The 17,843-nt window shown below is 60.4% G+C and overlaps 1 protein-coding gene across 2 annotated transcripts; it reads right to left on the bottom strand.

Moving 5' to 3' along the window:
• Positions 1-345: 345 nt before the first annotated feature.
• PIM1 (Pim-1 proto-oncogene, serine/threonine kinase) lies at positions 346-3,930 on the bottom strand. Of its 2 annotated transcripts, XM_053997985.1 has the most exons (6): positions 3,757-3,927; positions 3,560-3,666; positions 3,403-3,453; positions 2,704-3,070; positions 1,920-2,096; positions 346-1,707 (listed from the first exon to the last, which is right to left on the bottom strand). In XM_053997985.1, the coding sequence occupies exons 1-6, from the start codon at positions 3,836-3,838 to the stop codon at positions 1,556-1,558; spliced, it is 936 nt and encodes a 311-aa protein (XP_053853960.1). In that variant the 5' UTR covers positions 3,839-3,927; the 3' UTR covers positions 346-1,555. The 2 variants fall into 2 exon arrangements, with proteins under 2 accessions (XP_053853960.1, XP_053853959.1); XM_053997984.1 differs by having other exon boundaries at positions 3,560-3,930.
• Positions 3,931-17,843: the final 13,913 nt, after the last annotated feature.

The following is a 17,843-nucleotide window of genomic DNA, read 5'->3' as shown; positions in this document are numbered from 1 at the left end:
TCCGGCGTTTCGTAAGGGCGCTTTGATGTTTGTTTACTCGCCAGCTCCAGCACATGCTCCGCACCAGCCTGCGGATGAATGGGAACGAAAAGGGCTCAGCACCTCTTTGATCTCTCCCAGGAGAGCTGCCAGGAGCAGTCAGCTCTGGAAACACCCCGTGGAGGGATGGATCCGGCTGTCCCTGTGGTGCTTTTAACTGACTGGTCCCAGTTGGTGCTGGGATGGGATCTTTGGAGGCAAGTCTGGCTGGAGACAAGGTCCCTGGAGTAGCCATGGTGTGGTCACTGGTACCCCACAACTCACAGCATATCCTCCATCCCGCTCCACAACAAAGCAATGTCTCCATCACAGCAAGTATTTTGTTTTTATTTAAAACCGCATAAAAAAAATAAGATTTCTCAATTCCCCTGTACAATATTAACTATTAACAAAACCCGCTGGCTACACACTTGGTTACAGGTACAGACTGGACAGTGCCGACAGCCTGGGCCAGCCCCCCCCTCCCCAGCCCAAAAAACAAGACACCCGTGGAAAAAACCCAAATTCATCTGCAAATTGAGATCTGCACGTGGCAAGGAAAGAACAGCACCCAGAACTATGTACACAGAGAGCTGGGGAGAAGCAGCCACCCCACACCTCCACCAAACATCCAATGGAAACACGACGGGCCTGGGGATGGACACAGGACAGAAACAGAGGGAAGACCCGAATGGAAAACCAGGGGATCAGCAGCTGTAGAAGCAAGGCATGGGCTGGAAACCCACATGAATTATAAATAAATAAATAAGTTATCCTAGTGGCTAGAACTCTTCCTTTAAAAAACAAACAAACAACAAATTTATGAAAATAAATTAAAAACAAAAACTGGAAATGAGAAAAAAGGCAAAATGTTACCACTATTCACAACTGTACATCAAGCTTTGCTCCTGTAGAACTATGTACACATTTACAGCTGTTGGTTTGCATTGTTTGTGCATTCATGAGGGCACAGAGAAGCAAAGAACCCCAGAAAACCCGTGTGGGATGGAGGCACAGGAGGCGAGGCATAACCCACTTGGTTCCCAAGCATCTTCTGACCCATTTCCTTTTTTAAAAGGGAAAAGGAACTATAGGCCCAGGCAAGTCTCAGAAAAGCAGCACTGTAGGAAAAGTCAAGTCTTTCCTCCAGTACAGCTCAGATCAAACAGAAGGCACACAAGCATGGGGACAGGGAGAAGGGACAGTGAGAAGGGACAGCCACTTTGCCACAGGCCCTGCCCTCCCCAGTTTTCTCCCATTGAAGCTTTTCTTGCAGTCAGGTCATCCAATTCAGCAGGTCAAGATGACACTTGAGAGCCTCCAAAACCAGTCCAAAAAAAATTACTGGTAAAATCTCAGAAGAGTCCAGGACAGCTGGCTTAGATGGTGGCTACCAGAACTTGGAAGAGCAGGTCCTCAGCCTAGCTCCAGGGCAAGATGTGCACGTTGCCATCTGAGGATCCCTGCTCAGTGCTATGGTCAAGATGAAAAAGTCTGGTTTTCTTTGCTTCCTATGACCAGGAGCTGCATGCAGCTGTTACTTGTCAGGCTCCTGAATCAAACTGTGCAGGTGGATCTCAGCTGGTTCCAGGTGAATGTCCTGCAGCCAAGAATGGTTGAAAATGTCTTCCAACGACGGCCTGTCCGAGGGGCGCATGGACAAGCACCACTTGATGAGGTGTTGGCACTCTGGGCAGAGACAGCAGCAAGCAGCGGTCAGTCAGAGCAGGCTCCCGTCCACCCTGTGCCACCGTCCAGTGCCCCAGCTGTGCCCAGCCCTCCCCATCCACCCTGTGCTTGGGAGGAGAGCAGGATGGCAGCACACGTGCCACCTCCTCCAGCCACCCAGGGCAGATGAAGGCCCTTCCCTGCTGCCTCTTATCCCAGAGCCGGGTACCCACCGAGAGAGATGCGCCGTCGGAAGAAGAGCTGTCCCCGGATGATGTCCTCGTCCTGCTCGAAGGGGACGTCCCCACACACCATGTTGTAGAGCAGGACGCCCAGCGACCAGATGGTGGCTGAGTGGCCGTGGTAGCGGTGGAAGCGGATCCACTCCGGGGGGCTGTACACCCGCGTTCCTGTGGGAAACAGGAGCTCATCAGCCCCTCGCCCGAGCATCCCTGGGCGTCGCTGGCACCCGGCGTGACCCGCCCGCCTTCCCGCCAGCACGTGACTCTTGTTTACAAACTTTGGGTTGTAAAAGGAAAGCGCCGGTGCCAGAAGAGGGCAGCAGGGCCCGGGGAAGGCCCGGCCGTTACATGCGAGGAAAAAACCCACCTACGGGTGGGGAAAAACCACGCCTTCCCCCCCCCGCAATGGCAAAAAAAAAAAAATTAAAATTATAAACCAAGGCAAACAAGGGGAGACGAGCAGCCCCAGCCCTTCCGCACCTGCAAACCAAACCGGCCGGTGCTCGGGTTTTGCAAACCCCCCTCTGCTCCCCCCCTCCCCAAGGTGTTTTTGTCACGCTGGCTTCCCCCGCCCCAGCCCGAGCCAGGCTGGGCGACGGAGGCTGTCAGCAGGGCCGGGAGCCGGCTCCCGTTTCACAACATCCTCCCCGTGCCAAACAGCAACTTGGCAGCAGCTGCAGAATTCATGCCGTCCCCCTCGCCACGGGGAAACCTCCGGAGCCCGGCCCGGCCGCGCAACGCCCGGCATCGGGAGTGCACCCGGCTGTGGGCTCACCGTCAAACTGCGTGTAGAGCGTGTCCTTGAGGAAGGTGCCGGAGCCGAAGTCGATGAGCTTGAGCTCGCCCGTGGCCAGGTCGAGCAGGATGTTCTCGTCCTTGATGTCGCGGTGCAGGACGCCGCAGTTGTTGCAATGCCGCACGGCCTCCAGCACCTGGCGGAACAGCCCCCGCGCCATCTCCTCCGGCAGGAACCCCCGCTCCGTGATGAAGTCAAAGAGGTCCTGCGACGGCTCCGGACGCTCCATCACCACCACGAAGCTGTCCGGGAGCTCGAACCAGTCCAGGAGCTGGATGACGCCGTGGAAGCCAGAGCCCACCTTGTTCAGAAGCACGATCTCCAGAGGCACACGGCTGCCGCTGGGCTGCGGGGGGACCACGCTGCCATCAGCGGGGCTGAGCTACCCTCGCCCGCGGCAAGCCCTGGCGTCCCCTTGCCCGCACCCACCGGTCCTGGGCATCCCCCCGCCCAGGGGATGCTACGGTGTTTCCCTGCCCGCTCCCATCGGTCCCGGCCATCCCGGTGTCCTCCTGCCCGCCCCCATCGGCGCTAGGCATTCCCCGGCCCGAGATGCGCCGCGTCCCCCGGTGACCCCACACCCGCTCCCCCCGCGCCGTCCCGGTTTCCACCCTCCCGCGTCTCTGCTCATCCCCGCCCGTCACGCCTCGGGTTCTCCCCCTGGCCCCGCTCACTCACCAGCTCGCCCCACTGCGAGATGCGGTCCCGGGCCACGCGTTTAATCGCCACCTGCGAGCCAAGGGGAAGGGCGGGATGAGCTCGGCGCCGGGATGAGCTCGGCGCCCGCCCCGCCGAGCCCCCTCCTGCTCCGCCCGCCGCCGGCCCCGCCACTTACCGGGGCGCCGTCCGAGAGGCGGATCCCCGAGTAAACGCTGCCGAAGCCGCCGCTCCCCAGCAACGGGCCCACCCGGTACAGCTGCTCCAGCGGCTCCTTCTCCTTCCCTGTGGACGAGACCCGCCCGTCAGCGCTCCGCCCGCTGCCCCGGCCGGCCCCGAGTCGGGACGGGCACCCCCGGGACGGGCGTCGCTGACCTGGCTGTAGCTTGGCGGGGTGCAGCTCCCCGGCGGTCCCGGAGCGGAGATGCGCCAGCGAGGTGATTTTGGAGAGCAGCATCCCGGTGGCGGAGGCCGGTGAGCGGGGCCGGTGGCGGCACCTGCGGCTCGGCGCCGGGCAGCGCTGTGAGGGCAGCGCTGTGAGGGCGGCGCGAGCGGGCGGGGTGCGGGCGCGAGCGGCCGCTCCGCGCGAGGCCCGGCCGCGTGTGGCGCGCGGCCCCTGCCGGCCCCGCGAGCCGCAGGGGCCGGGGGCGGGGCCGCACGCCCCGGGAGGCGGGGCTACGGCGCGGAGTCACGCCCCCCAGCGCCCGGCGGCCAATGGGGAGCGGGCGCGGCGGCGGCGCGCGCGGGCCGCGCCGCCCGGCCGGCCCCGCGCGGTCACGGGACCCCCGCCCGCGCCCCCGCCTTCCGCCGCCGCCGCTCCGCCGGCCGGCTTTTCCCGGGAATCGCAGCTTCCCGCTCCGCCGGCCGGCTCTTCCCGGGAATCGCAGCTTCCCGCTCCGCCGGCCGGCTTTTCCCGGGAATCGCAGCTTCCCGCGTGCCCGGCCGGCTTTTCCCGGGAGTCGCAGCTTCCCGCTCCGCCGGCCGGCTTTTCCCGGGAATCGCAGCTTCCCGCGTGCCCGGCGGACCCCGGCTCACCCCGCTGTTGCTTCATCCCGCGCCAACCAGTGCCTGAACTTTTCCCCTTTCCAGTAAAAGTGGCCATGTGGCCCTTCCAGCTGGGGACTCTTGACTAACATCCCTATTTTTTAGGGTTTTTTCCCCCCCCGCCCCGTCTTCTTTTTTTCCGCAGAAGTCGCTGGCTGAGATGCCCCCCCCCGAGTTCCAGAGATAAGATAAATAATTTACTGGATGGAGATCTCTGATTACTCACTCTATTAGCATTTGGAGCAAAGAGCTCCAGCCACTGGGAGCTGAATTATTCCAGACAAAGCCCATCTGGACTCGTGCTCCTAAGCAAGACCGAAGAGTTCCTGGCATCCCACACATACTTGTGGGATGAATTGCTTGAAATCGAATGGGGTTTACTGGAAATGCTTGTGAGATCCTATCCCGTTTAGTGTTAAAAAAAAAAAGGATTAAATACAACCAAGATGCACCCCCAAAATGGGGTTTGGAGCTGTGGCCCAGCCCTCGCAGTGGCCGGGAAGGACTCGCCACCACCACTGCCGCTTTTAGATTTACCCAGAACGTGACACATCCTCTTTCAGGGGCTGAGCCAACCAAAAACTGGAAAATCTACCTTCCGTTTTACCCAGAAAGTGACATTTTTCTTCAGGGAAAAGTGTGGAGAATCTGATGCAGCACCTCCATTCCTCTTTGTTTAAAATATATAATAGTTTAAAATATTTTTTAATATATTGTTGTTGCAATGCGAGGTGATGCAAGCTGAGAGTGGGGCAGAGGGGCAGGCAGCGCCTTTCTCCTGCCTTATTCCCACCCGACGCCAGGGCATATTTGGGACAACTGGTTCTGCCAGTCGCTGCTCAGCCGTGGGATGAGGTGACTTAGCATTTGGCCCCGAACTCATTATCAAATTCTTTGCCAGGATGATGAAAGGCACCGAAGGAGCTGCCCTGGAAACCTGTTGACAAACAGAGCTTGCCCGGAGCGGCCGGGCTTTCCCGGGGGCTGCCTGTCCCTGACTCCTCGGGAGAAGCAGCTCTGCCCAAACCTGCTCATTAGCGTCGGAGGGAGCAGCGTGTCTTGCAACCGGGATGAGCTGGGGCCAAAATCATCCTCGTGCGTAAACCTGCCCAGCTGCTCGTTTGCTCCTGACTCAGCGGCCGTCTCTTCCTGCTGGCACGAAGGGGTTGGGTCCCCTGGGATGGGGGAAGCCCCTCCTGACACACTGCTCTGTGTCCTGGCCACGTGGAGCTGGGAGGCAGCCACACTTCCCGGCCATATCCATCTCTTGCCAGGTTAACCCACCCAGATGCATTCCTGTTCCCAAAATGACCCCAGAAAAGGGCCAGGAGTCACCTTTTCCCCTCAGCCCATTCCACGTGCTCACCTTTCCCCTGTCAGCCCGGGCGAGGCCATGGGGATGTGTCAGACATTCAAAGTAAAATGAAACAAACCCCATCCTGTTGCTCTCACCCACTTGGCCCTCATCCCTGGGGATCACTTCTTTTCCCAGCCCTCTTCCCCTGGGATGAAAGCCGCCGAGGATGGTGGGTGCAGGAGAGCAGCCCACATCCACAACACACCCTGCCCTCGCACGGACACGGGGATGTCCTGCGGGTCCTGCCCCTGTCCATCCCTGGAGCAGCCCCAGTTCTTGCCGTGAGCCCTCGGGGAGCAGTTTGCAGCCCAGAGGAGACTCCGCAGGGCTTGCAAGGAGGAAAAACCCAACCAGGCCATGCCCGGGGAGAAACGGGACCCTGGGGTGGCATATGGAGCTGATGGCAGGTCTGGGGGAGAGGAGCTCCCAAGCAGACATCAAAAGATCGGTTCTGAGCCCTGCAAACAATCCCGTCAGCTTTCAGGCTCTTCAGCGGCATTCCAGTCTAACCGGGGCTGCCTTGCATGATAATCAGGCTTAATTACTGCTTTATCGCTTGATTGCTGTGCTGGGCCCTTGAAGCTGCAGTGTTGCTTTCGCAGTTTACTTTTTGTATTTCCTCCCCCTCGCCTTCCCCGCCAGCACAATTAGCAAATAGGTGAAAACGGGGAGGGCCAGGGCGATACCCAGCAGGGAGAGAGGCTCCCCAGGAGCGCCTGGGGTGAGGGGTTATAATTCAGGTTTGCACTGATGTCCTGGAACAAAACAGCAAGGTCAATGCCCCGCCGGGAGCGCGGCCCCGCGCCAGCCCCACGAGCATCCCCGGGCGGAGGGGCCGCGGCTGCGGCGGGGCCGGGAGGATGCGGGACCGGGAGGATGCGGAGCCGGGAGGATGCGGGGCCGGGAGGATGCGGGGCCGGGAGGATGCGGGACCGGGAGGATGCGGGGCCGGGAGTATGCGGAGCCGGGAGGATGCGGGGCCGGGAGGATGCGGAGCCGGGAGGATGCGGGGCCGGGAGGATGCGGAGCCGGGAGGATGCGGGGCCGGGAGGATGCGGAGCCAGGAGGATGCGGGGCCGGGAGGATGCGGAGCCGGGAGGATGCGGAGCCAGGAGGATGCGGGGCCGGGAGGATGCGGAGCCAGGAGGATGCGGGGCTCGGGAGGATGCGGGACCGGGAGGATGCGGGGCCGGGAGGATGCGGGACCGGGAGGATGCGGGGCCGGGAGGATGCGGGGCCGGGAGCACCGTGACACACAAGGGCTGTGGTTCTCCACCAGCAGCTTTGAGTCACTGCGTGACCTTGGCTGAGTCTGCCCGTGGCTCCCGCGGCTCGGGCTCGGTCGCCCGCGGAACCGGCTGGCCCAGGGCGTGGGGCGAAGCACGGCACCGACCTGCGGGTCCCCGGGGGAAGCCCGAACCCTGCCTCAGCTCTTCCCGATCCTCTGACGGGCACCCGGCCCTGATAGAACCAGGAAAAAAGAATTTGAGGCATCTCAGCAATGCCCAGTGCCCCACGAGGAGGGCACCAAGCCCTTTGCCCACCCAGGGCTTCTCCCAGCCTGGCAGTGGGAGCCCGGAGAGGGGAGAGGTGAGGAGAGTCGGGGAGCGAGGGTGCTCCCACCTACACGCAGTGAGCAATCCCTGGTGGCACCGGCCGGGGAGCGGGCGCTGCCCTCGCCCAGCAGTGTGTGCCACCGCTGGGACACCCCCAGAGTGTGGGGGGTGCTCAAAGTCACCCTACAGCCACAGTAAGGTGCTCTGGGGTCTCACATTTGGAAGTGCAATAAAACATGTGCGTGTTCCTCGTGTGGCAGTGCGGGTGAGGGACATCCCTGCAGGATGAGACTGATCCCGGGGTGCACAGTGTCCCCCCGAGAGAGAGGAGGGCTGGGGTCCCGTGGGTTTGGATCATGAGTGCTGGGAGCCAGTGAGGCACAGGGCGCTGGCTGGGTGCTGCTTTCCCTCTTCTCCTCATCCTCAGGGTCCCCCCAGACCCAGCTGGGACCACAAGGCAGCAGTGACAGCTTGGGGACCACACGCCACATCCTGGGGCACAGGGAGGAGAGAGGTCCTGGCAGGACCTTTTGCTGCAGCTCCAAAACCCCCCTCAGCCAGCACCCTGTCCCAGGACTTTGGGTGCCAACTCCCACTGGACAGTGATGGGACCTGAGAGCAGGGCAGGAGATGCTGAGACCCATCCTGTTCCCCGGCAGGAGCAGCCGTGGGGATTTCTTCTTAATAATTGAAAATTTTTGGTTTTTCTTTTTTTTCGGGTTTTTTTTCTGTTTTGGTGTTTTTTTTTTTTTTTTTTTTTTTTTTTTTTTTTTTTTTTTTTTTTTTTTTGTTTCTTTTTTTTTCGTTTTTGGTTTTGGTTTTGGTTTTGGTTTTTTGTTTTTTTTGGTTTTTTGTTTTTTTGTATGTTGGCTTTTTCGCGGGCTTTTTGGGGCGAGGTGTGCGGGGAGGCGGCAGCATGGCTAATCTGCTTTGTGAATAGAGCCTCACGGGGGGCGGCGGAGGGGATCGGGGAGGTGGAAGGAGCCGCATATTTGGGATTCCATCATCTGGGTGGGCTCCTTCTCCCCAGACTCTCAGGATGTGGGAAATGGAAGATGAAAGGAGCTGCATTTCCAGCCTCTCGGGTTACAATGTCTAAAGCAGAAAAGGGTGGTTGGGGAAAGAAAGAGAAAAAAAAAAAAAAAAGAGCGGGGGGGAGCGGGATGCTACAGGGAAACCTGGGTTGGGAAATGGCCCGGGTAGGTTGGGGCAGGGAAGGGGGCGGCTGGGGCCGAGCCGCTCGTGTTTCACATCACGTCAGGGCTGAGGAATTTCCTCTGCTCTGGGGGTGCCTCGCAGAGAAAAAGGGGGAGGCTTTAAGGTTAGCTGGGGATGAATAATAGCCAAGAGAGGGATTAGAAGTGTTACCCAGGGGCTGCTGTTTACAAGCAAACCCTCCTGCCGAGAGCAGCAGGGGAAAGTGGGGTGATGGTGGGGTGATGGATGTGCCACCCACATCCCACCCCGAGGGCGCAGCGGGGTGATCCCCCCAGCCCCTGAGAGATTTTCTCCCCAGCATCAGCGGGGTCCCAGCAGCTGGTGCCCTGCACACGTGGCATGTCCTGGGGTGCCCAGCCTGGCTTCCCCACGGTGTCCTCCTGTGGCCCCAGGAGGTTTCCCACCCTTCAGTCACCCTGAGTTGCAGACACCCAGATCATCCCCGTGCACAGGCAGGAGAATCCATGAGAGGGTTTGTGTCAGCCCCTGGAGAAAGAACTGGGAGAAGGGATGTAAGGAGTGGGGAGGGGGCACAGGGTCCCCACTGGGGGCAGTGCCCAGGCCTGGGGCTTGTACCCTGCTGGGTGATGGGAGCAAACCCTGGGCATCTCCTTTTTGGCCCAGGTTTTGTACCAAAACAATCCGTTTTCATTTCCCCTTTATTGTTATCCTGGGTGATGCAAGGTCAAGGTGGGGAGGAGTAAAGGGCGCCACATTTTTCCTGTGTTATCCCATATCATCTTAGGACAGCTGGGAAGGGATTGTTGCAGGGTGGAAGTGCAGCCTCCAAGCTGGGCCCAGGGAAACTGTAGGATCCAACTCGGCTGCCCACCCTGGGATAATGAGAGAGACACTGGAATGTGCTGTGGGCAACTGGGCTCCACTTCCAGGGGCTGTGGGCTAGGGACAGGTTGTTCTCCCTGATTTAACCCAGGGAAACTGAGGCACGGCAGGGGCCAGGAAGCCCCTGTGAGGCTGGAGTGGGGAAATGGGCTTATTCCATCCCATAAAGGGGGTGAAAGAGCAAGGGGAAGACGTGGCTGGAATCAGCTGGGTGCTGTTTGGAGGAGGCTGAGCTGGTGCACCCGCACTGTTGGCCACTGGTGAGACCTCGTGGCCAGGTGAGCCCCCTGACCATGCCTGGGGACTTGGCCCAGTGACAGCACCAGGGACTGGCACCACTTGGGGGGCACAAAATTCATCCATGCCCGAGGCTCGGGCAGAGTGCAGCCCCACCTGCCCCGCTTAACAGGTTTCTTCCTGCAGAGCATTTGCACAAGAAAAGCACCTTTTAATGGCCATAGAACAAATGGTGGTGGCTAACTGCGGACAGGAGGGTGCTCAGCTCTCCTCTTCCCCCTCCACCCTGCAAAACCCTGCCTATTCCCAGGTACATTCCTGGCATTGCTCCGTCCTGGAGTGCAGGGAGGGCCCTGACCCCCTGAGCATGGGAAAAATGCCTGTCTGCGTGCGGGAAAGGAGGTGCAAATAGTGCGGGGTGAGGAGGTCAGCCGGGAAATCCCTTTCATCTTCTCCCGGGCCTTTGCCGACACGCGGCCGGGGAGCGCGTGGGGAGAGCGGGAGAGGGTTTTGTCTGCAGCTGGAAAAGAGGAGGCTCCCGGGAGGCTCCTGCAGGGACGGATGCTGGTTCCGAGCTGGAGGAGGCTGAATTGCCACGTGGGGTGGATGGTGTGGAGCTGGGCTGGCCAGGTCACAGCGGCGACCCCCGGGATGGGCGATGGGTGTGGAGTTTGTCACCTTGTGCAGCTCAGCGGTCACCGGGCCCCGCCACACGCGAGGGCGAGGGGGCAGAGGGGCACCCCCACACCCCACAACGCCCATGGCACACAGGTACCAGCTCTCAGGTCAGCCCACTTGGTGACACGGAGGTTCCTGGGTACAGGTCACTGTCCCAGTGTCACCCCAGAGAGCTCTGAGTGCCAGAGTGACCCGGACTGGTGCTGTCCCATCCTGGAGAGATCCCAGTGGAAACCCATCCCCATCTCAGAACTGACACTGCTGCAAAGGCTGGGCCTGACTCTGTGCCTGGGCTGCTGCAGCAGGAAAAAATCTCCTGGCACGAGCACAATAAAAGGCAGGTGTTGCCCTCCCTGTTTGGCAAAAACCTCCTGAGTGGAGGAGAAGGGGGAGCCCCTGAGGAGCCCATGAGATTCCGGGGCCATCCCATCCTCTGCCACAGACCCTGCATTCTGTCCCTCCTCTCTATCTCTGTATCCCACCCGGACAATTATAAACCTCTCCCTGCGGTTTGAACTCCTCCATCTCCCTCCCAGCAGCACCCCCCGGGCCATCGTCGTCATCGCTGTCACCTGCCCTTGTTGGCCAAAGGAGGAGTCCCAGCGCAGCCCAGCCCGTGCGTGCCGAGCCGGATCCAGTCTGGCTTCCAGGAATCGGGGCTGTGACGGGCGGCTGTGCCTGACAGCTGGTGCCTGGAGTGGCATCCGCTTGTCCTGATGTGCTCAGCTCCCGATCCACCCTTTTCCTAAAGCACCCACTGCTCTGTGGGACTCACCTCTCCCCAGGGGTTGCCACTGCCTTTCCCCAGCGTGGGACGAGGGCTTCTCCTGCCTGCGCAAAGCAGATGGTAAAACACGGACTAACAAGATCAGAGATTAATCTGCACTTTGCTTCCAAATCTCATAATCATGTAATTATTCCCAGTATCGGGGAGGAGCAGGCTCCAGGCTCCCGCTTCCTCTTGGGCCACTTTGCACGGCAGGATGGTGTCAGGGGTGGGATCCTGCCTTGCTGCTGCTGCAGGGCACTGTTACTGCGGTGGGACTGCCCTGTCCTACTGATTTATGGCCTCCAGTGTTGTAACTCCAGCTCAGTGTCCAGTGAGAGGTGTTGGGAGAGGCCCAGGCATGTGGGAGCAGCAGCTCCCCATCACACCCCACATCCCCGTCCAGCCTTGCTCCGGGGTTATCCACCTTGTGCTGGGGTAGCCCAGCAGAAAACACATCCCAGAGCACCTTTCCACACCCCCTGGCACAGCACAGGAGCAAACCCAGCCCGGTGACTCCCAGTTCCTACCAGCAAGAGTCTCTGGGGTGGAACTGGGCTACTGCTGATGTGATGCTGCTCTGTGCCCAGCACAGGAGTCAGGTGGCATCAGCACCATCCACTGCTGCCCCAGCACTGTCTCTGCCTTTGTGGGAGAGGAAACGGGGGAAAATCCTGCATTTAGGGCAGCATGTGTGGCCATTGGCTCCGAATTCCTGGGTGGCCGTGGCAGGGCCCCATTATCAGCAGGCCCGGGCTGTTTGCTGGAAAAGGGCGGCAGCGGGGCTGGGTGACCCCACACTTCCTTCCTTTCCTGGAAGCCACTCACTGCGAGCGTGACGCCCGCGCTCTGATAACCAGCTGCTTTCACAACACAGACACAGGGCTGGGGCCGGGCTCACTCCCTGCTCTGTCACCATCCTTCCCGCCCAACTTCCATCCCCTGCCTTCCCTGCCTCAGTTTCCCCCTTTCCAAAGTGGGAACACAGCTTTGAGTACTGCAAGAGTGAGGGTTAGATATGTGGATATGTGGTTAGTGAGGTGGGTATGTGGATATGGATATGTACACTGCAAGGTGTAATAAAATGTATTGGGTCTCAGCCTCACTGTGCATCCATCCATCCATCCATCCATCCATCCATCCATCCATCCATCCATCCATCATCCATCCATCCGAGCAGTGAGGGCTGTGCTGAAGGCTCTGTTTGCAGCCCTTGGACTGGGGGAGTGAGGAGAAGTGGGGGCTCCTTCACCACCACCCAGGAAAGGGCTCATGAGCTGTGCTGAACCATGGAGCTGCACTTGTGGCCGTGCACTCTCTGGTCCCCCTGTTCCCTGGGGTAGATGGAAGACCTCAGTGCAAGGTGCAGGATGGGACAGGAGTGGGTTGGGGGGTTCTTGGTCCCCCTGTGCCCAGGGCAGAGCAACCCAGAGCAATTGCAATTGCCTTTGAAGGGGAGTGGCAGGCGGGGTCCTGCCTCAGTCAGGTGTACCCAGCACGGTCCCCTCCCTGCATGGTGGCAGGTCCCTGCACGCCGCAGGAGCCACCGCCGCGGGTCAGGGAGGGACAGGCTGAGGGGGAAACTGAGGCAGTGGTGGCAATGCTATGACTTGCCTGAACCCTTCCGGAAAGGGACCCAGCAGTCCTGCCTGCTCCATGCACGCTGCAGGTTTACAGCTCTGGGAGCTGCGTGGAGCCAGGCTGGTGCTAACTGGGTTTGGCTGTGGGCTTGGAAACCTGGTGCTCAAATCCTCCCAAGCCCTATTGGGGTCCACTCTGCACTACCCTGTGCAGGGGCAAAGGATCACCATCAGGCTCTGGGGTTCCAGGGTCCTCCCTGCGAGGCTGGTATGGCCGAGCTGGGCTCCTTGGCCCGTCCAAGGAGGAAGTTTGCAGGGTGGATTCCAGCAGACAGGTAAACAGCGGCCAGATGGGACCCAGATACCTGCCCAGAGCCACCCGCCAAGCTGGGTTTGCACAGCCCCGATGTGTATTTGCTCTAGGGAGGGCTTTTCCCTCTGCTGGACGTCAGCAGCGGTGCCAGGACGTCACCCCAGCAGCCCTGCCGGGCTCCCCCGTCACGCTCCTGGCCAGGTGCCTGCATCCGGGGCGCTGCTGCGGCCAGCAGGGCTGGCAGGATGCACTGCTCAAAGAGCCACTGACCCACAGCCTCACCTCCCACAGGCAGCTGCCAGCAGATGCCCAGGGCTCCTCTGACATGGCCAAAAGGGCTGCAGGACTTCAGGGGCCCAGCAGTGCTGGGCTGAGGGGCCCTGGCCTCACTGGACCCCTTTGCAGCAGAGCAGGGGTGAGGGGTTGCTGCTGACTTGCCCGGCTCAGGCAGCAGAGGTGGCTGGCAGAGGATGCCAGGCATGCCCTGGCACACGTGCTGGAGCACCTCGCACCCAGCCCTGGTCTGCAGTGCCACCGGGAAGCTCCTGGCCCTGGTTGTGAGATCCTGTCTTGGCTCATCCAGCTTGCTCAGCTCACCCTTCTGCTGCCACACCCAGCCTTCTCTACTCCCGGGGGAAACTGAGGCACGGGGATGGCAGGATGGATGCAGGGACATGGAGTGAAGCTGCTGAGGGAAGGTCACCGAGCATCACCCACCCATGGGACCACAGCACCCTCCATCCCGGGTGCTGCTGTGTTACCCAGAGCCCCGGGGCTGCAGCGCTCCCAGCCAGTGGGTGCTGCTGGGCCGTTTCTTCTCCCGGGTTTCCGTCACTTGCCCATCACTCCCCCATCCCTGCAGGCCCGACGTGGGACAGCTCTGGGGCTCAGTGCCCACTGCAGCATCACCGCATTTCCCTGCCCTTTGCGTGGTGATGAATAATGCAGAGCCCAGCCCGGAGGGCTCCTCCTCTCTGCCACGGGACGAGCGCCCGCGGGAGGCTGCTCCCTTTGCCTGCCGGGGCACGGAGGGGAAACGCCGGGTCAGGACCCCGCCAGCGTGTGTTTACTGTGTCAGGAGAAGCCGTAAATTCACTTGGTTTAATTGAAAGCCGGTGCTGTGGGTTTGGCTTAATCCACCCTCCTCCTCCTCCTCCATTAGATAACGTCTCGCTGAAACCACTTTGCAAGCTCACGGCATTCCTGTGTGCTGAGCACCGGGCGGGCCACGGCCACCACGGGCCACGGCCACGCCGGGGGCTCACGTGCCTCGGGGCCACTTTGCTGCTGCCAGCTCCGCTCCTCCGCACTCATCCTGTCCTGGTCCCGGTCCCAGCTGCAGAGAATTGACCCACTCGTGACATGAAACACGGGTGGAAACATAACAGGATGGCTGAAGGTGGTGGGATGCAGAAGGATGCAGAATTGTGCTGGGGAAGCACCCTGAGGGAAGCCAGGAGCGGATTCAAAAGGCTGAAGCTGAAAAGATAAAGGGACTTTTTTTGGGTGAGGGGAAATCCAAGCAGTAGATGGGCAGGATGTCCCCAGAAAGAGCTGCTGGGGAGAAGCAGTGGGAACCCTCTCATCTCTGTGCATCAGAGGGGTCAGCACTGCTTCTCCTCACCTCAGCAAAGGGAAACTGAGTCACAGAGCTGGACAGTGCTCGGGGAGTGCTCGGAGTCGGGGCTGCACCAGGGCTGTTTGTGGGGAGCCCGTTCCTCTTCGGGGTTCTGCAGAACTGGCAGAGGAGGAAGCGCCCAAGGCCACAGAGAGGTCAGTTTGCCAGCGCAGATACCTCCGTGAGCTCTGTCCCTTGTCCCCATCCTCTCGCGGGGCCACCCGGGGGGACCCCGCTGCCTCCCCCTGCCCCCGCAGCCGCGGGGCCGAGGAACCCCGGCATCTGGCGCGGGGGGAAGTTTTCTTTGCCAGCGGAGTTCAGGCAGAGGCCAGGGGCGGCGAGGGCTGTCGGGGTGTCCTGCGGCCGCCGCTGACCTGCGAGGAATGCTGTGAGTCACCGGGAAAGCATCCCCACGCCGCCAGCCCCTCGCCGTGCCTCCGTGCCGCTGGCCACCGGAGGCTGCGAGTCCGGCCCCTCGGGCTTTGGGGTGCGCAGTGCCCGGGACACCCCGTTACACCCCGCAGAGGCGCCCGGGGCACGGGCAGTGCCCACCCTGGGCTGAACCCCGCCGCGATCCCGACGCTGCGGTCAGCCCGGCACACGGGCAGGGACGGGGCAGGCAGGGCAGGGGCGATCCCCAGCTCCGGGAAGGCCAGACATGAACTCAGCTTCTCCAAGAGGGAAGAGGTGACGTGATGCTGCGAGGTCACCCGGGGCCGGGACGCCGTCCCAGCCCGGCGCTCAGGGCTCTCCCGGTTCGGCCACCGGGAGGGGAGGGGGAGATTCTCCCGGAGGCAGCTCCTGCTCAGGTCCTTCCCCCAAGGAAGCCGGTGTTTTAGACTTTATCAGCTCACCGCAGATTCGTGACAGGCGTTGCAGAGGAGAGAAAGGCTTTTCCCACTGGCGCCTTATCAAGGCGCTGAGCCTCGGACGCTGCATTGTTTCTGGTCGTGTTGCAAAATTAAAGAGGCAAACGGCATTTCGGGGAAGAATTGCAAATTCCTGGAAGATTATCTGAGCATGGCACCTGCCCCTGGTGTGGGGCAGTGGGAGGTGGCATGGGGCCAGGAGTGGGAATGCCAGGAGGGGACAAATCCCAGAGCAGCCATCCCTCTGTAGGTGAACACCCAGAGCCTGCCCAGCTGTGCCCTCTCAGCCTCCACAGCTGGATACATCCTAACGGGGAGGAACACTCTGTGTTTTCAAAGAAGTCTCAGCTCTGGGCTTCTCCTGAGCCCTGGGGGGATACTGGAGGCCACTGGCTGCAGTGGCAGCTGCGATGCTGAGCAGGGCACCAGCTCTGGCTGCCCCCTTTGCTTCCGTGCAATAAAACACAGCGGGTTATGGAAGGGACGAGTGTGAGACAGAAGGAACCTGGTGCCACCTCCTGCCTGTCCCTAGCACTAGGGCAGGACACCCGGGAGGTGATGGAAGGGATCAGCTGGGGGCAGAAGGATGGTGACCTCCAGGGAAGGCTGTGGTATCATAAAGGACATGTGGTGCCCTCTCAGCAGCCAGAGCTCATCTCCCCTGCCTGGGGCATCTCTGTCCCCAAGGTGCCACCCCAAAGGCCACTTCAGCACCCCGTTCCTCTTGTCCTGCACCACTGCTCATCCTCCCAGGAAGAGCAAAGACCTGATGCTCTTGTGACACCTAATGGCAGTTGCTGTTATCAGACACAGCACTCTCCCAGGAAGGCTCATCTCGCCGTGGAGCTGCAGACCAAGGGATGCTCTCTTCCCAGTCCAGGCTGCTATCCCAGGGCTCCAGAGGGGTCTGGGAGATAGAAACATCAGCCCTGGGAAAGACAAGCCCAAGAGTTGTTTTTCACCCCATTCCTTGCAGGAACGCTGGCTGTGATGTGCCAGTGTTTTGTCCTTTTGTCTCCTCCCAGGGACTTTTGAACCTGCTGGCCACTTCCAACTCCCAACGCTGCATGCAGAGCCAAGGAGAACCAGGCAGGTGTACAGACAGGAGAAGCTCCCACTGTTGCTCCTCAGTCCTCTCCCAATGAGAGGGAGAGGCAGGACCTGCCCACAACCACAGCACCAGAGATCAGAGGATCCACACCTGAACACCACACAGCAGTCCTGACGCCCCAGATCCTGCTCCTGGGGGAACGCCCTGATACATCCAGCCCTGTCCCTGGGGAGGAGGATGTGTGCCCTCAGATCACAGCACCGAAACCTCGGATCAGGGCTTGCCACAAGGTTGCATCACCGAGGCTGGAGAATCCTGGATCAGTCCTGAATCCATCACCAAAGGGATCAAACCCTTGGAGTTACCCAGGACCACCCAGCCCCTGCTGTGTTGGGTCACATCCCTCACGTTCCTGTTTGCTCTGATCCTGCAGTGCTCCAGCCACTTTCCAAACCCTCATCCCAGCACACAGAGACCGGACCTGCAGCCCCTTAGACCCTGCTGGGGCAGTGGGGGCTACAAGACTCCCTTCCCCTGCTGGCAGAGCAGGATCCTGCCTCCAGACCCAGTTATTTTCTGCTTGGTGCATCCAGCCCAGCCCAGGGATTGGCATCCCAAGGGGCTGCAAGGTTCTTTGCCTCCCTACACCCTCCTTCTGCTGAGCCAGGACCATCCAGGGTGCAGGGGGCGTGGGTGATGGACCCACGAGTTTCTGTGAATTTAGCTACCAGACCACACGCCACGCTCACCACTACTTCTGTTCCTGGGAAGAGAGGTGACAGGGTCATGAGCAGCACCCATGGGTGGCCGCAGACAGCACTACGAGCAGGATGGGGAAGCTGAGGCACAGAGCAGGTACCTGGGCTGCCCGTGGTGTCATCACAGCTCTCTGAAGAAAACACAGCTACTGAAAGAGCCAGCAAGCCCAGGAGCTGCCCCTGGAGCTGGGAAAGCATCTTCTGGGCTGGATCAGACTCCAGAGGATGCAGCCCCGGAGCCTCCTCACTGCCCCCCCTGAATTTCCACCCACCTTCAGGCTATTTTTCCTTACTGAAGTGCCTCTTTGCAGGGTGGCTGGCAGAGGGGGGCACTGCCTTTAAGTGTATTTGATGGATAATTCCTCATTACTCTAATGCATTTGCAAGCTGGGATAATTGATGGATGTTTAACAGGATGCGTTTCCGACAGTCGGCTGGAGAAATGGACTCCCATTACTCCGCAAACGTTTCTTTTTACCATTGAACTCCTTTGTTTCAATTGATCCTCGCCTTTCCCATCACTTGCTGCTCATTAATAATCCCCAAAGCAGCTGCTCCCCCACTCCAGCTCCTC

This window comes from Vidua macroura, chromosome 24 (genome assembly GCF_024509145.1).
Source record: "Vidua macroura isolate BioBank_ID:100142 chromosome 24, ASM2450914v1, whole genome shotgun sequence".
Lineage (NCBI taxonomy): Eukaryota > Metazoa > Chordata > Aves > Passeriformes > Viduidae > Vidua > Vidua macroura.
This window is presented reverse-complemented; position numbering and strand designations above follow the sequence as displayed.

Excerpts from the sequence above, each read along its gene's own strand:
- PIM1 (XM_053997984.1), bottom strand. The coding sequence starts at position 3,838 with ATGCTGCTCTCCAAAATCACCTCGCTGGCGCATCTCCGCTCCGGGACC. Across the intron at positions 2,097-2,703 it reads GCTCTACACGCAGTTTGACG|GAACGCGGGTGTACAGCCCC; the intron begins GTGAGCCCACAG and ends TGTTTCCCACAG. Across the intron at positions 1,708-1,919 it reads CCGACGGCGCATCTCTCTCG|AGTGCCAACACCTCATCAAG; the intron begins GTGGGTACCCGG and ends GTCTCTGCCCAG.